The 24,801-nt window shown below is 36.8% G+C and overlaps 1 protein-coding gene across 1 annotated transcript in view; it reads right to left on the reverse strand.

Moving 5' to 3' along the window:
• Positions 1-432: 432 nt before the first annotated feature.
• The window catches only part of LOC149844599 (ABC transporter C family member 2-like), a 191,488-nt gene continuing 167,119 nt past the window's right edge, over positions 433-24,801 (reverse strand). Inside the window, exons 24-28 of the mRNA XM_089994906.1 lie at positions 3,939-4,060; positions 3,342-3,587; positions 2,719-2,820; positions 2,090-2,408; positions 433-891 (exon numbers count right to left, since the gene is read on the reverse strand). Coding sequence (XP_089851032.1) covers positions 794-891; positions 2,090-2,408; positions 2,719-2,820; positions 3,342-3,587; positions 3,939-4,060 — 887 coding nt within the window. The 3' untranslated portion in view covers positions 433-793. The remainder of the gene's footprint in view (positions 892-2,089; positions 2,409-2,718; positions 2,821-3,341; positions 3,588-3,938; positions 4,061-24,801) is intronic.

Genomic DNA, 24,801 nt, shown 5'->3' on the forward strand with positions numbered 1-24,801 from the left:
CAATGATTTCTGTTTTTTTTTGGAGAATGGTCAAAGAAAGACCTTGGTTTCTCACCTCCATCCCACACAAGACAACGGTGGAAAATGTTTTATAAACTTTTTAAAAAAATTTAGTTTACTTTTATTCATTAAAAGTACAAGATTGTCCTTTTAAAACACAGAAATACTACCCTCCTAGGTATGGAGGATATACATCCACCTGTGCCTATCTATCTTTTTACGATCGTCTACTGCACCACGTCAAGAGGTTATTGGTTGCCATTCGTCAGGACTCAGGAGGACAGATTAATTCCCACAAGATTCAAAACAGAAAATGAAAGGAAATGTGCAAAAGATGTGCTATGGCTGTAACCAGCATTAAACCGATTTATGAGTGCAATGGGCAGAAAATCAACACAATGCAAGAACAACTAAAATTTGCTAGACAAGAAATGAGACCAATCGACCAATTTTCTTCCTTGCCCTGAAAAATATGCACTGAAGTGCTGTTTAACCTTATCTAGTGAATACAAGTTCAATCACATAAATTAGCCTCATATCTAATTTCTGATAACCATTTTCTCGTAGCCAGAGTCTATATTGATAACAGTCACGTGTGTGCTCTTTGGACTACATCAACAAGCTTATCATATTCAAGACTTTAACAGACATTTATTATCATTATAATGATCATCACCAACTTGCAGATGCTTTAATGGATAGCTTCATACCATGTCCAGTATTCTTCCAAGAACGTGTCTTAGACCTTCTGCTCCGGTTATGTGAATTAAAGAAATAGCCCTCGTTGGTTTCTTCACATCTCCAAATGATCCCAATTGATGTTTTGGTCTTCAAGATCATCATCCGGCTGCAGAAACCGTCTTCGAGACAAGCGACTCATCACTGCCAGACCTGTAATTGACATGGTTAAAACCAAAACATAAGAACATGTTAAGGACATTTGCTTTGTCCAAATGAAAAGATATGTAATGTAAGCCTTATCCAATAAATAACATGAGCCAATTTTTCCGGAAAAACATCACTAAAAAATGAATAAGCCAGTTGTCATATTAGACAATTGGGAGAAGCTAATGATGTTTTTGTGTGAGATAATACTTATAAATCATCGTAATAAGAAACAGTTGCTTCAAGAGCCAGATTAACACATAAATACGTGCACACATGCATGCAATGATTTAATGCAGATTAATTTTAGAGGATGATAAAGTAGATTTCACTGCTGTCCTCCAGATCCATATCACAGTAAGCAGACAAGATTTTAGGCAATGCTTAAAAACTCACCGAGTAAACTCAGTGACTCGGCATTCAGCGGGTCAAATTATTGAGTGACCCAGAATTTAACAAAACTCAGCTGAGTCATATATATATATATATATATATATATATGGTGTGTGTGTGTGTGTGTGTGTGTATACTATGCATATTATATAAATGATATATTTGCATATTAATAATGTAATACATACACTTTGTATACATAATATGTATATTATATGTAATAATTAGTTATACAATATGTAGAAACAAATTATATACATATTTTTTATAGAAGTATAAAGTCTCTCATGACTTGACTTGGCGAGTCATGAGTCAACCCATGCTGAGTCGAGTCGCAAGTCACTGGGCTTTAAAACTATGCTTTTAGGTAATTCTGGAGGGTCTTAGACCAATTTGGGTTCTTATTTTTGAATTCCAAGTTTCAGTCATGTAAACAAGCTGAGATCTGAAGTTTCAGATCAGAACTAAATTTGATGAAAGATTGACAATGGTTCTTCTGGTCAAACGAGTTAAATAAAAAGAAATATTGAAAACTATGAAGATTTGGTTGTGATCAATCTGAAACCAATGAGAAAATGCTTGCACCAAGAATCCAAAGAAAACGTAAAGGATTTTAAGATTCAAGAAGTACGATACTGCAGTAGTTCAGCAACAAAAAGTAAGAACTTCTGTTAGGATACAAGATTGGACCAATAACGAATTTGCAGAACAGAAAACACAACCACGACACTAATTTTTTCCCAAACTGAAGAGGCTAGTAAGGAATAATCACTTTCTAATGAGAAAAATGAGTGTATTTAGTTGACAGTACCTTCCATAACTTTATACAGCGTTGACCACCATCTATCTCTAGGGACTTGGTACTGGTTTAATGTCTCTTCAATGGCACTATCGTGATTCCCTTGCAGAACACCCTGCAAAGTAATGACAGCATCCCTGGTCCTTCTGAGGATGCTATTCTCATCCTCAATCTCCAGCATCTGTTGGAGATCATTCTGTGAAGAAGTGAGGCTCACAGAAAGAGCATATTGTGCAGCAGCTGCCCAACGAGAAGAGGCAACCCCTCTTTTCTTCTTGTTCAACTTCTTGGCACTTCCCGGTCCATTTTCAGCATCACCCAGGACAATATTCTGCATCATATAGTTCTTTAGTAGGACTACAAAATGGTGTCTGACTTGATCAATGCTGAGAAAATTGAAATGTGAGTATGAAGCTAAAAGAATCAAGGGACAAGCATGTATCTCAGGTATATATCATGTCACCAGTTAACAAATAATGAACAATTGAGATCACACGGCAGAAAACACAAATTAGATGATGGAAAAAAAACTAAACAAACATAAAAAGAAATAAAATACAGAAAGAAACACAAAATAAAGGAAATCATGTTAAAATTAAAACTACCATCTTGAGACATAACTAAAATATTGTAAAATTTACCCGCAAATATTGAGCATTTGCGGCTCCAGTGCTTTGAACCATCTTGGAGAAAGCACTATTTTCTTTCAGCAGCAGATCCTCAGGGGTGTCAAATTCCAAAACCTGCAGAAGCATTTGATTACACTTAATCAACTCATGATATGTACTTGTATTTTAAGAAACACCAATAACTAGACAATGTGGAGGTATATTCCATATCAGATTAGATACAATATTTTGGTGATACATTTTCATTTTGTAAACATTTTTTTATTTTCCAAGAGACACGTAGTTCCAGAAGAACAAAACAGCCCATATAAGTTCTTAACTCAGTCAAAAGTTCTTCAAATGTTGTGAATCATTTCCATTAATGTAATACTATAAAGCAACTGGTGACATGATTGACAAGGGTTGCTTTGAAAATATGATTATTTATGGAAACAAGGAAAGAGAAGTTGATTTTAGTTACAGGGATTAAAGTTGACAGCTCAGATACACAAGTCATTGAGAACATCAAACAAAGCACGTAAAAAAGATATCACTATCAGGTTAAAAATGCAGCCAATAAAACAATCTGATTGACTATAGCAACATCTTGGGGTTAGTGAAAATGACCAAAATGGCAGTTCGAGATCAACGCATACCTGGCCAGCATCGAGAAGAAGAACACGGTCACAATCAATGATCGTATTCAACCGATGTGCAATGATCAGCATAGTACAAGACCTAAATTCTTCTCTAATGGTTTTCTGAATAAGAGCATCAGTTCCAACATCAACAGCTGCTGTTGCCTCATCAAGAACAAGAATCTTCGATCTTCTCAACAGTGCTCGAGCAAGACTGAGCAGTTGCCTTTGGCCAACACTAAAGTTTTCCCCTGCCTCAGAAACCTTTAACAAGCCAGGTGTAAAAACGTATTCCATTTCCAAGATGGTGAAACACCTCACTCATCTTTGGCATCACAAATTAATAAATAAATAATTTACTGAGGCCATCAATACTGCTGCTCTCTTTTGTTCTTTTCAGAACAGGGTAATGACAACATTTCTGACAAATAATGCTGATGATTTATCTGCTGTTAATGAATTTATCAAACAGGAAGAATTTAACAGAAATCATAATACAATGGGAACTCGAACAATTATTTTTACTCCCCATTGTAGAAATACCCCATCGATGAATTTAGGAAACATTAGTTAAATCAATGATAACAAAGAGAGCCAAGTGAGTCCAGTTTGTACCTCAGCATAAAGCCCCAAAGGATTTCTTCTAATAACATCCTTCAAATATGCTCTCTCCAAGGACTCCCAAAGATCAGCATCATTGTGCTCATTAAAAGGGTCAAGATTGAATCTGACCGTACCTGTTGACAATTAAAAGCAAGAACAAAGGCAAATTTGTCAAGTGACAATTATTCCATTAAGGACATAGGAACAGAAAAAAAAGGTTGCAGTTATCTTCAATTTGGGATGTAAATGGTTTGGATTCGAGTTGAACGTAGCCAATAGGAAATCCAACTAATTGGATATTGGCTAAACGAACACAGATTTGGATGGGAAAAAGCTAATACCAAATACAAAAAATACACGTAGTTGGATTCAGACATCTGTCAGAATTGGTTATCCGTCAGTTTTAGTGATGAAATTCTAAACCAAATTCAAATCCGATTACTACTTTTCTTGACCAAATCCAACCAATCAGACTTGGAATCGGGATGGATATCAGATATATCCCATCTATTCACATCCATGTTTCAATTTAACAACTATTGGGCATGCATTTAAGGACAGCAAAACCTTTTCTTTTATGAATAATAACAAGAAGCTCATCTACAAAGTGATGGCACACAACGACTCTAAAGGAGAGCTCTCCTCTACTCTTCCTTTTCTTGCATAAATAGGGGTGATCCCCTCCAATGTAAATCAATGCTTCTTAAGCCTTTCTTGTGAGAAATAGAAGATTATTTTTTTTTTGTGTTCTTCCATTTATACCCTTTTATGGGTTGTGCTTGCAGTCTCCAATAGACACCCTTTGTGAGTTTTCAAGGTTTTGTGGAAGATCACCATTTCATTGCATGGTATCAGAGCCTTGAAGTTTTTTAGATCTTGGAGAATTTTTACCTCATTTTCCGTGCCTCCTTAGCAAAGGACGATTCATCCTCTTGTTCGTAATTCAAGTGATCTTTTTTAAAAAAGGAAACATATTTGGAGGAAGATTGACTACGAAAATTTGTGATTGTGCTCGTTCTTCTCTCTTTTTCTTTCCTTTTCCTTGTAAAGATGGATGACAATGATAAAATCACCATCATACCCGTGAAACTAAATGACACCAATTATGTGATAGACTTCAATCATGAAGCACCACATTTGGAGAAATGATGTATAGTAAATGGTACTAATTCAGAACCAAAACTAGTTCTCACAAAAATTGAGAATGACAAAGAAGTACCTTTCACGAAAGAAGAGAAGAATAAGATCTTGGCGACCTATGAGAAGGGCACGCCAAAATTATGTCATGGCTAATTAATAGCGTTGACATTAAGAAATCTCTAGTCTAGCTAAATTTGAACATGCCGATAAAACTTGAGAATACCTTAGAAATATGTTAGACAAAGTTAGAACAATGACTCAAAAGGACAAAACTATTAGAGAATATTACAACGAGCTATCCGAACTTTGAGAAGAATTGACTCTTCTTGAGCCAAAATGGCATTGTTCTGAAGATATCGAGCTTTGCCAAAAGCAACTCGATATGGAATATTTTTATCAGTTTATAAATTGCTTAAGGCCGAAATTTGAGTCAACCAAATCAACTCTTTTACATCGTGGAAATGTTCCCTCTATCATTGATACTATAGAGGAATTGACTATGGAGGAAAATAGACTTGATAAAAATACTCCAAAGGCTGAAGATGATTCCGTTCTAGTTGTGTCTAGACCGGGTAATTATGTAGGTATTTATACGTCGCCTCACTTTGATAGACAAAATGATAATTTTGACAAAAAAAAAGTCATTTGTCATCATTGTCATGAGACGAGGCACTATAGGCCTCAATGTTCTAAGCTAAAAAGAAGAAAAGAAAAGAAAGTTGCATCTGTTGGATCAAAATCAAAAGATCAAGATGCACCTTTATATATGGCTCAATTAATGGAGATCCTTTAATCTCTTCTCAAAGGAGCATCCTCCTTAACTGAAGCCTCGACTGGAGCAACTTTTCATCATTCTCCGATCTCGATAACTTTCCTTGGCTCTTTGACTCTAGTGTTTCTTTTCACATGACCCCAAATATCAATAGATTATCTGAATGACTTAAAAATAACTCAAGTGTGTCAAAAGTTTTTACAGTTGATGTGCATCTCTTGAAATAAAAAGAATAGAAAATTTTGAAAAACTTTATAAATCCAAAAAATTCTTTATCCCAGAAGTTAGATATATTCCTAAACTAAATCTAAACTTTTTATTTGTTTCTCAAATATATGTTTATGGGTGTAATATCTTCTTCTCTTCTCATGATCGTCAGTCAGGGAAGCTGATTGGGGAAGGCCATAAAGAAGGAGGACTCTATTATACGAATTTTTTGGAATTGCCCAAGAATGCTTTCTGTTATAATGCTCAAAAACTTGCTTTTTGTTATAATGTTTAGAAACTTGAGTTAGATTTATGGTACAAAAGACTTGCCATCCTCATATTTCCAAAATCTAACATTTTCCAAGTTTAAGAAAATTTTGTAATTCTAAAAGTTTTATTTGTAAAGATTGTATCCTTAGCAAAATAAAAAGATTACCATTTCATGATAGAACTTTTGTTTCTTTTAAATCACTTGAGATAATACATTCGGATCAGTGTTATCAAAAACACTGCTTGAGGCGCAAAAGGCATGCCTTGCCTTGAAGCGCGACCCTCTGTGCCGCAAGGCGCAAGCCTGAGGCGTGAGGTAAATTTTTTTTTTTTTAAGATTTCTAAGATATAGTCAACAAGTTTTTTGTAGGTTAATCTCATATATTATTCAATTATTTCAGTTATGTAATCAGTTTCTTAGTATATTTTAACTTTTATTGGTTAATCTCATATATTTTCCAGTTATTTCAGTTCGATTCTCCATGGGGGAGCATTACCACGACGAGGTGTGGTGTGATGTAGTCCCCATGAGTGCGTGTCACATTCTTTTGAGTCATCCCTAACAGTTTGATCGCAAAACAATTCACGATGGGCGCAAGAACACATACTATTTTCTTTTTAAGGGTCATAAAATAGTCCTTATCAAAGAGACCCGTTTTCTCACTATGGATAAGCCTGAGCGAGTCCCCAGGCTCGCGGGCCTCTCATACCGGTCCTTCTTGAGCCATTGTCAGGAAGATGACTATTGCTATGCCCTGGTGGCTAAGTCGTTGATGAGTACATCTTTGTTCGTTCCCGCGGACGTCTCCCCACTTATTGAGGAGTTTCGCGACATTATGCCAGATGACTTGCCTAATGGGTTGCCTTCGATGAGGGTGGTGTCCAGCACGCCATTGAATTTGTGCCGGGATCGAGTCTCCCTAACCTCCCCGCATATCGCATGAACCCATCCGAGCATGTCGAGTTGTTGCGGCAGGTTCAGGAGTTACTGCAAAAGGGCTTTATTCGTGAGAGTGTGAGCCCTTGCGCAGTACCCACCCTGCTCACTCCTAAGAAAGATGGGTCCATGCGCATGTGTGTTGATAGTCGCGCGATCAATCGCATCATGGTCAAATACCGTTTTCCCATCCCTCGTTTGGACGATATGTTTGATATATTGTCTGGTGCCTCCATTTTCTCCAAAATAGATTTAAAAAGAGGGTATCACTAGATTCGTATCCGGGAAGGGGATGAGTGGAAGACGACATTCAAGACACGTGATGGGTTGTATGAGTGGTTAGTCATGCCATTTGGGTTATCTAATGCCCCAAGTACTTTCATGAATATGATGACCCAAGTATTGCGTCCCCTGTATAGGAAAGTTTGTCATTATGTATTTTGATGATATCTTAATTTATAGCTCGTCTTTGTATGACCATTTGAGTCACCCGCGTCAGGTCCTAGAGATCTTAAGGAACGAAAAGTTGTACGCCTGTAAAACCCGAGATTTCTTATTTGAAAATATTTCAAATTAATTCAAATTGGGCCTAAATCCATATTTCGGATCTAGGACCCATAAAGGGGTATTTACGCTTAAATGTTTGCGTTTTACTAAAATAATTAGTAATAAATTAGAAATATACCTATATATATGTATATATATTAAGCAAATTCGAGGATCCACAGTTGGATCCACTTGGATCCAACTTGCGGATCCATATTTTGGGGGTTAAAATTTTTATGTTTAAAGTGAGATTTAAAATAAATAAAATTTTTAAGTTTTTAAAAGTTTATCCGAGGATCCACAGTGGATCCATTGGGATCCACTTGTGGATCCATATTGTTTTGGGGCCGGGTTGCGGGTTGCGGGTCCCGGGTTCGGACCCGAGCCCCACTCTATGATAGCCCTTTTAAGAGAAAAGGGCAACCCGATAAGGGTTGCCCGATACGTTGTAACAGAAAAGGAAGGGGGGCAGGAGGGGGGTTACGCAGGGCGTAACCGACCTCCCCCCCCCATCACGGCTTGAGGGGGGCTAATAAAAGGGAGGATGGGGAGTTAGGGTTTCCCATCCCTCGCCTCTCTCTCTCCACTCAGTCCCCCATCTTTCCCCGTCTCTCTCACTCGCTCGGTGCGCACACGCCGGAAGAAAGAAGGTCGCCGACGAGCAACCAGCAGCCATCAGCCCTCCTCGAGCATCCCTGTCACGACAGCAGTGGGGGCGACTCCAGCCAGCCCGGTGCTCCCGCCACGACTGTCTCTGATCGCCGGAAAAGTCATCGGAGAAATGTACGGTACTTCTTGGACTCGGGGTGAGGAATCGAACGTGGGTTCGATTCCATGGGTGGATTGAGGGGAGGATTCGGGGATTAGGTTGTTTCCCCATTTCGAAAACCCAAACGATTTGGGGATTCACTGTACCTAACCCTAAACTGTAGCAAAGTTTATCCCAAATCGATCTGGGAATTTTTCTTACCTAACCCTACGTTGCAAAAATTCCTAGCCCAAACGATTTGGGGTTTGGCGGTGGTATCGGACTAGCCCCATTCGTGGGATTTCCGATTCTTTGAAATGGATAACCCCAATTTTTGGGTGATTTCTGTTTTGGGACCCAATAACCTAAATACTAAAGGGAAAGAGGAAACCGAAGTCTGTTTATTTTGGGTGCTGTGTTAGCAGGGCCCCAGCCGACCCAGTCGGCTGGGTGCTTTACATCCTGTGAGCCGGGCCATAGCAGGCCCAGCCGACCCAGTCGGCTGGGTGCTGGCCTGTAACTCGTATGATTCAAAAAAAAAAAAAATATATGTATGCTGTGCATTTTCTGCTATGCCATGATATTATTCACGATATGTCTGCCTATTTTCTATGGATATTCATCTGATTTACTGAACTCCAAGCATGATCAAAGATTTGTTAATGTGTTGTTTTCCACATGGAAATGCACCTGAACTGAACCTGCGTAAAATATTGTAAAAAAAAAAGAGGTGGCCTCAACAAGTTGAATTGTTGTAAAATCAAGTGTCTTTATGAATTAATTTTTGGGAGGTTTAATGCATGCTCACTGACCCCTTTCAGAATGTATAAACCAATTGCTCTGTTAGGATGATAAACATGTACATGTTTGCTCCAACGAGTTTGAATTATTATAGATCCAAGTGTCATTCACGTGATAATTTTGGAGTTTGATTTCGTGATTAATAACCCATTCATGTTGTGTAGGTTGATTTCTCCCTTATGATTATAAACAGTTATATGTAATGGCAGCATACGATTGACCATTCATAATGATGTACATTGTTTGGTTGTTTTTTTTTGTTGTCCTAACATGATATGAAACCATACATACTATACATTGAAGATGTTCAGAATTTTTAAGTATTTAGTTTGGCCGAATATAAAGCTTTATTATTCAATTGTAACCTGTTTCAACTGCAATCGTTTATTGTCGATATTTCTAAACATGTTACATAAATTGTATTTCCAATGTAACGTACATTTATGGTAGCTTGTACTGTATTCTTTTGATTATTCTGATATTCTTGTACTTGGTTGCTGAACATGTAAAGACTTATCTCATGCACATGTGGGATTCAAGATTAGCAGGCTCTAGTAGGGCTGTAGAGTTCGTTTTCTGTAATACGTCACTACCCGTTTGGGTGGATATGTTCACTGCTCAATCATGTTAACTGAATCCTGCATATTATACTGAAATAGAACCAAGAATGGGGTGAATGAACTGGGCATCAGTGTTGTGTTGTAGAATTAGTCACATGAGAAATATTTGATGACTATACTAGGATGTTGCTTGTATTTGGGGTCACATTTAGTTACATGTATCCTTGATTTACATGTGAAAAGGTACATGCACACTCACACACTTAAAGAAACTATGGATTGGTTAAGACCCCTATGTGATGTAGGTAACACACATATTGAAAATGCATATGAATAAATTATGACGTGCATATGTTTGGGGCATGAATATTTATGCTTTTGGCATTTTGGCCTAGTGTTGTAAATTGATCACTAATTTGGTTTTATTACGTGATGCACCGATGGCCAAATTGGACCATCACCGGCCTGGAGAGCCGTGAGTTTGGTTTTCTTTTATATATGTTTTTTCTTTAAAAAACATCACTTAAACCATATAAGATGGTTTGGCACTTTACTACACTGTTCTTTGTGTTTACACGGGCTGGAGTCCCGAATGGGTCCCTGCAAGGGAGGATGCGGGGTTTTTACTTTACTTTTGCATATGTGTGGCAAACTTAAAGAATGAACTTTAAATAAAACTATAATGAATAAGAACAGTGTAATATACCTTCTGGGATATCTCATCTGGAGTATGAGAATCTTAGTTATCCGGTCTTGGGGAGACTGTGAGGATACAAAAACTCCGTGTGCATTGTTGCCCCTGAACCCGATATTGAGGTTCTTCTCCTGGCCACGGTTTTAGGGAGAATCCGCCACTTTACCCGGGAGTGGTGTGTTAGTCACAACTGTGAGTTTATGGTACCAAGGAAGTGACACTTGTGGGCGTGGGGTGTCCCTTGTGTCCCCGACATTAGATGTGGAGGTCTAATGTTCCGATGGATGGTGTTGTTTCCTGATATCGGTCGAGGGCTAAGTTGGAACCCAGTAATAAAATACAAATTGTGTGTTAAGCTACCCTGGGAACCTACTTGACCTCGGGGTTTGTACCCGTTTGGTGTATCCGCGGGCCACGGTAATTAAAAAGAGGAACTTAAAGATGTGTGCATCTAATAGGGCATGCATATGGAAAGATGGAACTTAAATGAAAGATAACAGAAGAAATCATGCATTGCACATAATCATGCATTTTTCTGTTATGCATTAGATCATGCATGTTTGAATCATTTTTGATATCATGACATCATTTGGTGGTAGCATACGCTTTACTTCGTGAAATCATGCTGAAAGGTTGGTTATTTAGTTGTTGATATATGACACTGTTTACTGTTATTGATTGGTGAGTAAATGAAATCATTGGTAGTTATGAAAATTTAGATGTTGAAAATTTTATATCTGCACTCACTCAAATCACTGCATGAAATCTTATCCATGTTCTTTCTCTTATCTGGTTTCTTTAGAAGTAGCTGTGCTCAGAATTTCGGTTATGACACCCTACTTTGTTGGTTTTGTTAAAATATGTTGATCCTTAAATGTACATATATATATTTATATATATATATATATAAATATATATATTTTATCTTCCTAAAATACCCTCAAGGGTATTCTTGTAAATTAGCATTTTACGCATATTCCAATTGGAATATGCATTGTAATTTTTGTTTTATTTTTATTTTTTGTTTTTTATATTTTTGGATTTCGTACCACATTGGGGGCCTCCCAAAAGTGACGTTGGGAGCCCCCAACGGTCACAAATGTGACCGTTGGGGGCTCTCCAACGTCCCCTTTGGGAGCCCCCAAGGTGGTCCCTTTTCATGCTTATAAATAGGGGATTTCCCCTTTGTATTTGGAATTCTTGAGGGAGCTTATGCTCCATTGTAATGGGGTTTTTACCCCTTGTCCATTGTTTCTTCAATAATATGCAACTTATGACTTTATGTCATATTTTTCCCTTTTTATGGGTTTTATGGGTTAGCACATTATGTGCTTGTGTTGTTTCCCTTTAATAGGTATATTTGCACTTCACGTGCATAAGTAAGGGTTCATTATTGAACCCAATGTATTTCAACTCACTTTCTAACATGGTATCAGAGCAAGGTTGAGATCGAGTTGCTCTTTGGTGCATCGGGAAGCGTGGTATTCAAGAATTTGTTAAAGAAAAATGGTGAAGTATTCGTTTCTCTCTATTGTCTTTCTTATAGTTATTCGGTATGCATTCTATTTCTTTGAGTATTGTATGAAGAATGTAATATGTTCTTTTCTTTATGTGTTTTTTGTCATTATGTCTTTTTTTGAGTTACTTGCTACTTCATTGAATCGTTTTCGTATGTTTTTCTTTGAAAAACTTTAAATGATATCTTGTTTGGCGAAAAATTAGATATATGATTGCTCAAAACTTGCTTTAATGGGTCGGTAAAAATTTATGACCGTTGGAACTTTGAATTTACATTTTTAACCTAACCTTGTTTATGAAAATACCTTTATATGAATGTTTAGTCTTTAAAGAAAGGTATGTTAAGATTAAAATGTTTGTGAAATGTAGTTTTTGAAAAATGTTTGGCATATATGAAAAATTCCATATTATGTGTCCGTTTTATATGAGCAACATTTAATTAAGAAAGTTTTTTTTTAATACCGGTTGAATTAAGTTTTAAAATGATCTTATGGAATATGGTAATTTTCTTTCCATCTTTACACTCTTAAGGATGTTTTCAACATTTAGAGAGTTCTCTCTCTTTTCAACAAGAAACATTTATATTTTTATGTTGTGATTGTCTCTTGTGGGTTTTGGTGTTTGCCCTTTTGTTTGTTCATTAGTGAATGTTGTAAGTGCTTAATGCACTTTTTTGCTTTTCCGCATATTTCATTACAAAAGTTATGGTCTTCACTAATGTTTATTGTGTACTTATTTCATTAGGAGTAGGTAATAATCTATTAAGTCATGTTTTTTTTTTATAAAACTTAAGAGTGTTAAATTTTTCCTCAATAAATGTTTACTTTTTATTTAAGCCATAGTACAATCTTATTTATCATAAGGTTTTGTTAATGAATCTATTTTATTGGGATTTCTTCCACTTTAATGGAGTTTTCTCCTTCTTTGGGAGTTGTATATGTTTTTTTGTTCAAACTCTCCTTAAGGAGCCTTTCGGTCCTTATAATCTTCTTGTGAGTATATACTCTTTTATGAAGATTTCATGATTGTTTATCATTTTTAAGTTGCAATAGTAGATTTCATAAGTTTTTCGAACTTTACCAACTTCACCGTTTAATTGCACCTTATGTCTTTCATAGTTAAGGCTTGTTTGTTCCAAATTGTTTCATATACATGATGTTGCTTAATATTTCATGTTATGTTGCATAGTAAGCCTTTTTTTTTTTTGGTGTACAAGACTTCTTTTGAAGATTAAGCATAATTCGTGTTTATGCAAAAATTGTTTTGATGGATTATATTGGACCTTTGATTCAATTTGTTAATCGGTCCTCTTTGTAAAAACTTTTATTTGGAAAATGATTCCTTATGTGTTTATTGCCCTTTTGTGGCATTCATGTTTGTCCATCACATGTTATTTAATGCATCATTTATTTGGCCTTAGTATTGTTATATTAGAGATGTTTGTCGAGGTGAGTTATGGGCACCTCGTGTTGTATCATTTTTAGATTGTCCCCCTTCCATATTATAGATGGTTGTTGAGGTGAGTTATGGGCACCTTGGGACTCTAAAATGATTTGTTATTTGATCTCTAATTATGAGTGCGTCACTCATTTTTTCTTGTGCCATTGATATTATGGATGCTTCTATGTAAATGTGATGGACATATGGTATTTGAAACCTTAAATGTTTTAAGGTATATTAAAATCAAGGGTTTTGGGATTATTGCCCAACCTTTTCTTGTTTATGAATCTTATGAGTGCATTTGCACATTTATGATTTTGTGTTCTTGTGTTTTTGCACAAGTATTCTAAGTGTTCTTGGTGTGTGTATGTTCACACATTTGTTCTCAAGAATTTTATTTCATCCATTATAGTATCTTGTTGAAGATATTTTTTACATGCATGTTATTGTTATGAGAATTCATTTTAAAGGGAGTATTGTTTTATTCAAGGTTTATTTTCATTACAAGTTTATTGCCTCAAAGGTTTTTTTCCTTTTATGCCCATTATCTAAGTGTCATCATATGTAGACAAGAATTTTATTACACCTTCGTGTGTTTTTAGCCCTTTGTTGGCTTTTGCTCTCTTGGTCTAGTAGCTGAACACACTTGTCTTGAGTGTTTTTATATGTAGACAAGGCACGTTAATTCACACCATGGTGTGTGATTTTTAGCCTATGTTGGCGTTTGTGTCCTTGTTCTAGTCGCTTAAGATGTATGCCCATGGTTGGCTTATTTCACTCATTTCAAGTGCTATCATATGTAGACAAGAGATGTATTATGTTTTAGCCCATGGTTGGCTTATTACTCTTGTTCTAGTAGCTGAACATACTTGGTTTTAAGTGTATTTTTTACGTAGACAAGAGATACTTTTTAGTCCATGTTGGCATGTATTCTCTTGTTCTTGTCGTAGATGCACTTATTTCAAGTATTATTATATGTAGACAAGAGGTTCTTTTACACACCTTTGTGTGTGTCTTTGGCCTTTAATGGCTTTATATTCTTGATCTAGTAGCTTATACACTTGATTTATGGGTTTTGGAGGACTTATGAGGAAGATGGTTGTAATGGATAAACTATTGTTGAAATTTGCAAAATTTCATTCATGACTTGTGTTTTTCAAGCAAATCATATTTTTGATATGCATATCAAGTTGATTTCTTAGCATTTAATCTATATATTAAGTGTTTATGGTTTTTTGCCACCCTTATATGCAAAATGTGTATTAAGTATGTCTTTCATAAATGATTTTAAAACCTTGTGAACTCTTGGGTTTATTTTGCCTAAAGTATGCTTGGAGACTTTGTTTCTCTTGTTTGGCACTTCATTACATGTTTGAAGCATGTTCATTAATGAGTTCTTTGAGTATTAATTCATTTCATGATAAATATATGCATATGCTCTTTATGGCCTTTTTGGGCCCTCATTCAATAAATGTTTATGTATATCATGCCTCTTCGTAGGCTTATTGTGGTGTCCCTTAGTGGACCATTTTGTTATTCCCCATTATGGGGTTATATTTGTCCAACGTTGGACCTTATGAATGCATTATGCATTCTTGCAATTTATTTCTGCATAATTTGCTTCCGCTCATTTTGTTTTAAACATGATATATGATTTTGAAACTTTGGTGTCATTTTTGCATAATTTGCATCTCTTCTAACCTGTGCTAGTTAGAAATGTTTCATTTGAATAAAAGTACAAAGATTTGTTTTACTTGTTTCTTTGTTGTTATTTCACAGGATCTTGGAGATAGGACAAAGAGAAGTACCCTGGATAGTTCGGGAAATTTGAAGACAATAGGAGGAAGGCCTTTTCAAGTTCCATTGCATCCTTGCCGGAGCCTCTTGGAGTCTTGCACTTTGTTCAATCTTTTCGTTTCCCCGCAAAGATTGAGGGGGGGTGTTAAAATATGTTGATCCTTAAATGTACATATATATATTTATATATATATATATATATAAATATATATATTTTATCTTCCTAAAATACCCTCAAGGGTATTCTTGTAAATTAGCATTTTACGCATATTCCAATTGGAATATGCATTGTAATTTTTGTTTTATTTTTATTTTTTGTTTTTTATATTTTTGGATTTCGTACCACATTGGGGGCCTCCCAAAAGTGACGTTGGGAGCCCCCAACGGTCACAAATGTGACCGTTGGGGGCTCTCCAACGTCCCCTTTGGGAGCCCCCAAGGTGGTCCCTTTTCATGCTTATAAATAGGGGATTTCCCCTTTGTATTTGGAATTCTTGAGGGAGCTTATGCTCCATTGTAATGGGGTTTTTACCCCTTGTCCATTGTTTCTTCAATAATATGCAACTTATGACTTTATGTCATATTTTTCCCTTTTTATGGGTTTTATGGGTTAGCACATTATGTGCTTGTGTTGTTTCCCTTTAATAGGTATATTTGCACTTCACGTGCATAAGTAAGGGTTCATTATTGAACCCAATGTATTTCAACTCACTTTCTAACAGTTTTTTCACAGGAAATGGTGAACAGTGAAGTTGGACATGCATCTGGGGATGGATGAGTTATACTTGGACTTGTCAGCTTCAGTAGAGGATATTGTGGCTCTTTCTTTTGTCTTTCAGTTCTTTTAAATTCTGCAATTGTTACTTTACTTTCAGTTGAAGAAAACTTTGTCTTTGAAATTTTATTACTCATTAATAAAAGAGTTTTAGTTGGTTGATATGGATGATAATTGCAACTTCGTTTGGGGTGTGTGGTTATCCAACTGAAATTGGAACTGTAGGGACCCCAGGTCTCTGGGAAGTTTTCCGCAACTCTTAGAAAAAAAAAAAAAATCGCATTTTTCAAAGGTAGGAGTTGGGGTCGTTACAACACCAATGCCAAAAAGTGTGAATTTATGAGGTTCAGTGTCGTGTTCTTAGGTTTTATTGTATCTTCCGATGGAGTTAAGGCAGATCCTGCGAAAGTCCGTGCGATTGTAGATTGGCCTACCCCAAAGACTATCGGAGAGATCTGTAGTTTCCACGGGTTAACCACTTTCTATCGTCGTTTTGTGCAAAATTTTAGTACCCTCATGGCCCTTATCACAGAATGCCTAAAGGGTACTAGTTTTCATTGGACGCCTGCTGCGGGAAAAGCCTTTACGATCATCAAAGAAAGAATGACTAGTGCCCCTATCTTAGCCCTTCCTGATTTCAATGCAGTCCTTGAGGTTCAGTGCGATGCCTCTAAAGTGGGAATTGACGCCGACTTGAGTCAGAACTGCCGACCTGTTGCTTTCTTTAGTGAGAAGCCGATTCAAGTCAGGTGCCAATATTCCACTTATGACGTTGAGTTTTATGTCGTTGTACAAGCCCTTCGTTATTGGAGGCATTATCTTATTTATAAGGAGTTTATCTTGTACACGGATCATGAGGCATTGAAGTACCTGAATAGTCAAAAAAAGCTAAGTGCTCGTCATGCCAAGTAGGTCAGCTTCTTGCAAGAGTACACCTTTACGATTCGCCATCAATCTGGTACTCTGAACAAGGTGGATGACGCTCTTAGTAGGAAGAATAGTCTTCTGATGACTATGTCAGTGCAGGTCATTGGGTTTGAGCATTGCAAGGAGTTGTACCCGACAACCCCGAATTTCCAGCAAGTCTGGGAAAGGTGCCTCTCCCCTGATAGCATAACTGACCCAGGATTTACTATCCATAACGGTTACCTTTTTTGAGGTAATAAGTTATTTGTGCCGGCCTTCTCCCTTAGACTACAATTGATTTCCGAATTGCATGAAGGGGGACTAGCTGAGCATTTTGGACACGATAAGACGTTCGCACTGTTGGATGAACAGTACTTTTGGCCCAAAATGCGTAAAGATGTCAAGTTTGTTCAGAGTTGTCGAATGTGTCAGGTGTCCAAGGTCGTCAAAATAGTGGTATGTATACTCCGTTGTCGATTCCTGAGCGACAATGGGAGCATGTGTCCGTTGATTTCATTGTGGGTCTTCCCAGAACCTCACGTCGTTTTGATTCCATCTTAGTTGTAGTTGACAGATTTTCCAATATGGTTATCTTTGTCCCGTGTAAGCGGACTACTAACGCCTCGTTAGTAGCCTCGTACTACTTCAAGGACGTGGCCCATTTTCATAGATTGCCTCACACGATCACCTCAGATCGTGACACCCGTTTTATGAGCCATTTTTGGAAATCGTTATGGGCCTTACTGAAAACCAAGCTCCAGTTTAGCAGTGCATATCACCCACAAACCGATGGTTAAACCGAAGTCGTGAACCACACCCTAGGGAACCTATTACGGAGTCTAGTTGGGGAGAACATCAAAACTTGTGACCTAGTTTTGCCTCAAGACGAGTTCGCATATAACAGCTCCATGAACCGGTCTACATGCAAATCTCCGTTCCAAGTGGTTTATGGTCGGTCGACCACCCATGTAGTAGACCTAACACCTGTATCTAACATTCAAGACCCCGCCCCAGATGCATTTGATGCCATCGAGTACATGCGTGATATCCACGGACAGGTCCGAGCCAAACTTGTTGAGAGCTATGAAGCCTACATGACTTTCGTAGACCAAGGTCGTCGTGATGTCCAATTTCAAGTCGGTCAGTTGGTATGGGTTTACTTGCGTCCCGAGCGTTTTCCAACAGGTACTTATAGCAAGTTGAGTCCTAAGAAGAACGGCCCATTCAAGATTCTTCGACGATTGGGCCTGAATGCCCACCTCCTTGAGCTGCCCGATGATTGGCATATTTTGCCTATTTTCAATATGTCTGGTCTTTATGATTATTGTGAAGACAACAAGTCGTCAGAGCCGGCTTCTTCCCAACCAGGGGAGAATGATGCAGAGCAGGATAGACCCAGGTCCATACAGCCTAACCCAGGCAGCGGATCAAATTTGCATGAAGGGATTGAGGATCAGACCCATGCAGTGGATCCGATCCAGAACACGGTACCGAGACGTGGGGAAGTGGCACCCCTGCGTACCTACTCCAGACAAGCACGAGGCACGCCGACCCGGACGACCCAAATCCAGCAGGAAGAAGGCTCGGATCCCGTCTTGGGCCCATGACTGGACCCGAGACCCAGGTGTCGACTTTATAAAACCCTCTCCTAGGGTTTTGTGCAAGGGACTAAAAAGATTAGCAGCAGCCTCTCTTTGTTTTTTTTCGAAATTGTCTTTTCCTTCCAGCCGTGTCCTTTCTTTTCATTTCATTGCTTGTTCCCTGTCATTCTACATTTACTTACCTTGTTCATTGGATTTTATAATCAAATAAAGTTTAAGGCCCATCATTCACATTTGGCCATTCTCCCCTTTCTGCACAACGCACGATCGTGAGGGTCGTGCCTTCATCAGCCAACGTCAACAGCGTAAAAGCCGATCCTCCAGACTGCATCACAAACCAGTAAAGATTAATGAGAAGCTTCGTGCAGGTGAAGTCATGGGTTTAGTAGTTGCCAAGTACTGTTGATTCAAGCTACCAATGTCTTGTATCAAATGACCCAAGTTGGCTGTATTATGTCTTTATAATGTTACTGGTATGCTATGGCCTAGCTGATGTGGCGTTAAGGTCATGGTGGTTTTGAAGTTATTTTAAGTCAATGTTTTCAAAGTACGTGGATCTTTTATTTAAAAATCATGAATTTGGTCAGAACAATGATAATCTGGGTAGTTAAAATTCCACAACACATCCATGCACATGCATATCATACCATCATTGGTTTGAGAGAACATGATCGGAATCCTTCTTCTGGGAGTGGATGATAGGTTGCATGCCATGGTCACAAATCTCCCTTAGGTTTTGTTTAGAAAGGGAAAGAAAACATGATGTTGCAAAAGATCTGTTGTCTAAAAAAAAAAGTGTTAACAAAATTTTGGTAAATTAGAAAAATAAAAATATCATTATTAACAATAAAGAAAGAAAGGTTGAAAAATCTAAAACTCAAGAACAATAATTTCTGAAAACAATCACACTAAAATCATGAAATAAATTGAATGCGTTGCAATTTTACTTTCTTATTTTTGTGATTTTCCTGTTATAAGATGCAAGAGATTGATTATTTATTGATGTGTGTGACATTGCTAGGAAACCAACTTGAAAAGGAAATTTAACTCTTAGAAATGCAGACCGATCTTATCTAGAACCTTAAGTTGGCACTGAGCGTGTCTAAATTTATTAAATATATGAGGTTTTGCTCATCTTACTCATATTTGATGACTAATCCAAATTAGCAATGCAAGTATCAAGAATATGTCTAGTAGAATCAATGTCATTTAAATCTAGTTCTTTTCTTCATTTCATTTAGGTTTAAATAATCCCAATGGACCAATCAAGTAAACAAGCCAGACCAAGCCAGCACTTTGATAGTGCATATGAGAGCTACAGTGATTGTAAATTTATCTTCCTTTTTCCTATAAATGGTTTCTTTACACCCTATTTATATTCATATCTCAAACTTGCAAATTCAGATTCTGAAACACATACTTAAAAATGATCAGCTAGTCAGCTACATCACATGGATACTCCATCTTTACTCCTGTACCATATCCCCTTATATACTAGTTGGAGATAAAAAAAAATTACATAAAAAATGTGCATATATCTGGGTGTTGGATTTTTGTTTTACAAAAGCAAATTTTATCGTGTAGTATATGTTATTCCAAAGAGAAGCATTAACCGTTATGTGCATTGATATGTATGTCTGTTAAAAAGAGCAACAGTGCATTGGCATATATGTTTACATTTAATGCGAACATGTATTGTCATGGTTCTACAGAATTTAAGTAGCACATGCATTTGCCATGTTGATGCAGAAATTAATAAGAACCTGCCATGTTTAAGTAGAAATTAATCAGAACATGTATTGCCATGTTTATGCAGAATTCAATGAGAATATGCATTGCTATGTTTATGCAAAATTTGATTTGAACATGCATTTGCTAAGTTTATGTAGAATTTAATAAGCACATGCATTGATTTATTGAGATCATGCGATTGACATGAATATGCACACTTGATGAGAATATGCATTTACATGAGCACATATATTCAAAGAAAATATGCATTGGCATGGATACATGTATGTAAATGAAAGAATGCACTTGACATAGTTGCATATGAATTAAGTAAATACATGCTTATAAATATTTTTGTTTCATACGCATGATAAAGGTTTGCATATATGAATGTGCATTTGAAACATGTGATTTGTGTTATAAATGGAATATTGTTTTGGTTTTTTGCATATGGTGCATCGATGATACAAGGGGATCATCGCAAGCCTGGAGAGCCTTGAGTACTAGATGCACCTTCTTTATTTACTTTTAAATGCATCGCAAAAAATATATTTATTTTTATTGCACTGTATTGCACGGTTCTATGTGTTTCCACGGGCGGAAGTCCCGCGATGGCTCTCGCAGGGGTAGATGCAAGTTGTTGTCTTTGTTTGCATGCTGAATTTGCAAAATTAAAGAAATGAGCTAATAATAAGCTAATAAAAATAAAAGAACAATGTAATGTACTTTCTAAGATGTCTCGTCCAGAGTACGGGACTCTTGGAGTTGCAGTTTTGGGAGACCACGATGATACAAAAACTCTGTATTTTATTTGATTACTCTTGAACCCGATATTGAGGTTCTTTCTCCTGGCCACGGTTTTAAGGAGAGTCCGTTACTTTGCCCGAGGGTGGTGCGTAGACACAACTGTTGTTTTGGTATACCAAGAAAAGTAGCACTTGTGGATGGGTGGTCCCTGGTGTCCCCAACATTAGATGGGTGGTCTAATGTTTTGAAGGTTGTTTCGATCGAGGGCTAAGTTTGGAACCTAATAATAAAATACAAATTGTGTGTTAAGCTACACTGGGAACCTAACTTGAATTCGGAGATTTTACCCGTTTGGTGTATCCGCGGGCAACGATAATTAAAACGGAGAACTTAAATTGTATGCATTTAATAGGGACATGCATATGAAGATAAAATTCTAGCAAGAGGTAATAACTTACTCATGCATTACACTAAAGCCATGCATATTCCTGCTATGCATAATATTGTTCCCTAATGCACGTTAACTTATTGTATTACTTAAATTGTGATCCGTGTTACTTATTAAATGTTCTTTAATGCTTAATCGAATTGTGAATTTGTCATAGTTACATACCTCTAAGTTGTTGCATGAATTCTTATATATATTCTTTGTGCTTATTTAATTCATTAGAGAGATTCGTACACAGAATTCTTCAGATTTCTAACACTCTACTTCTGTGGTTTTTCGCAGCCGCAGGGGATCAGTGAAGCTACTAGTTTCTAGGAGAGCTACGAGTGTCACACTTTTGCTAGACAGTTCACAGAAGGACGTGACTCGGTTTTTCCTTATTTACTTTTATGTCATTTAAATAACTCTGATATGTCTCTTACAATTATTGTTAAACACTCTTTCTTTCATAATTAATAAATAATGAGTTGTTATGGCTTGAGATGATAAATGTAAGATCCTTTGTGATGGTTGAGTTATCCATTGGTGAGTGAAACTGTAAAGGCCCCGGGTCTCTGAGAATGTTTTCGCAATGATTTAAAAAAAAAATCTGCATTTTCAAGGGGTATGAGTTGAGGTCGTTACAATAATGAAGAACAAACTCATAGGGACGTTAGTCTATAAAATTCAAGATGTAGATAATCAAATCTTCCATGTGCATTAGAAAAATACTTTGAAGTACAAACCGGAAGGTCATCCAAAATCTCTAGACATCTTGAAAAAACTGTGTCATACAAATCTTTTTCACCTCCATATAGGGTAATTATTGCATTAATACAATCATACGTAGAATCGTCATCATGTTCTCAAGCAAAAAACCATATAGAATGGGTAGAAACCATGAAGGCAGAATTAGAAGCATTAGAAAAAGCCAACACTTGAACTATTCAAGATATTCCTCTAAGCAAGAATCTTATAGGCTATCAATGAGTTTACAAAGTTAAAACTAAGAGTGATGAAACTCTTAAAAGGTATAAAGCCAGATTACTGGCCAAAGGGTATGCCCAAGAATATGGCATCGATTACGAAAAAACTTTTGCTCCAGTTGCCTGAATGACCACTGTTAGATCATTAATAACCTTAGCTTGTATTAGAAAATGATTCATTTCAAATGAATGTCAAAAATATTTTTCTCAATGAAAATCTAGTTAAAGAAGTATATATGGAAGCCTCACCTGGTATTAGTATCTCTAAGGGTAAAGCTCTTCGTTTAGAAAAAACTCTTTACGATCTTAAACAGGCACCAAAAGCCTGGTATGACAGGTTTACTCATGTTATGCTTGATATTGGTTTTCGATCTTGTTTAACCGACATTGTTTTATTTATTAAGAATTATGATGCAGGGATTATTGTTCTCCTTCTCTATGTGGATGACAAGATCATCACCAGAGGCAACAAACAAGGAGTTTGAAAACATTAAAAAGCTTCTTAAAACTCATTTTGAAATCACTAATTTAGGTTTTATTGAAATATTTCTCAAGAATTGAAGTTTCTTATTCCCCTCGTGGGTATTTGATATTTCAATCTAAATTTGCCTTTGATATTGTTTTCAGGTCTGGAATTACAAATGATAAGAAAGTGAACACTCCAGAATTTGTCAACGTTAAAAAGAGAATTGATAACAGAGAACCATTGATCTCACTCCTTACAGACAGCTTATTAGAGTACTTTCCTATCTTTCCATTACTAGACCAGATATATCACACGTTGTACACGCAACCAGTCAGTTTTAATATGCTCCCACCTCTGTTCACATGGGAGTTGTTTTGCATATCATTAGATACATAAAGTCCTCTTATTGCTTGCTTCATCTTTATTAGATTTAATTGCCTATACTGATGCTGACTGGGGAGATGATCTCGATAATAGACACAACTAATAGATTTTGTGTTTTCTTAGGTGAATCCTTAATTTTGTGGAGGTGTAAAAAGCAGCAGAAGGAATCTCTCACGTCCACCGAAGCTGAATATCGAGCCATGGCGACCACGACAATGAAAGTAGTTTGGCTCAGATGTCTGCTGGCTAACATGGGATTTAAAGCAACACAAGCTTCACGAATGTGTTGTGACAACAAGAGTGTGATCTATATTGCAAGAAACCAAACATTTCATAAACGCACCAAACATATTGAGATAGGTTGTCACTACATCAAAGAGGAATATCTACATAGAACCATTGATCTGCCATATGTTACATCAGAATATCAATTAGCAGACTTCTTCACCAAACCTCTCGTTCCTAGATTTCACTTCCTCTTAAACAAACTTTCGCTCATTGTACCGTAAGTTTGAGGGGGAGTGTTAAAATGTTAATTTGGGTTTTGTTTTTTATTATACTGACACCGCTCTTTTTGTCAAGAAAACAAGAGACTCTATTGTGATCCTTCTTTTATATGTTGATGATATGATCATCACGAAAAATGACAAAGAAGTGAATGAAACTAAAACTATTTTAAAGAAAACATTTGATATGTCTAACTTAAGTTTCTTGAGATATTTTTTAGGTATTGAAGTGGCCTATTCTCATAGAGGATACATACTCTCTTAAATGAAATTAGCTCCTGATATTTGTGCTACAATGAAAAGAAAGTGAAGACTCTAGAAGTTATAAATGCAAAATTAAGACTTGAAGATGGTGTTCTGCTTAACGATCATACTCCCTATTAGCAATTAATTGGATCTCTTATCTCTCCATCACCTGACCCGATATTGCTCATGTGGTTCATGCGGCAAGCCAGTTTCAACATGCCCCTACGACGGTTCACATGGCAGTAGTAATGAGAATTGTGTGATATATCAAGAACACTATTTCAAAAGGGCTTTTCTTATCCTCTTCCTCATCCCTTGATTTAATTTCTTATACTGATGTTGATTGGGGGGATAATCTCAATGATAGAATCTCAAGTATTGTTTTTTTTTATTTTTTTAGGAAATTCACTTATTTTCTCGAGGTGCAAAAAACAACAAAAGGTATCTCTGTTGTCCAACGAAGTTGAATATCGTGCTATGCCGACTACAACCATAGAGATTGTGTGGCTTAGAAGTCTTCTCAGTGATATGGGGATCATCATATCAAGTCCTTCAAAGATGTGTTGTGATAACAAAAGTGTGATCTACATAGCAAGTAATCATACATTTTATGAGCGCACCGAACATATTGAGATGGATTGTCACTACGTTCGTGATGAATATTTAAGAG

Source organism: Nuphar pumila, chromosome 2 (assembly GCF_984573655.1).
Source record: "Nuphar pumila chromosome 2, dmNupPumi1.hap1.1, whole genome shotgun sequence".
In the NCBI taxonomy this organism is placed as follows: domain Eukaryota; kingdom Viridiplantae; phylum Streptophyta; class Magnoliopsida; order Nymphaeales; family Nymphaeaceae; genus Nuphar; species Nuphar pumila.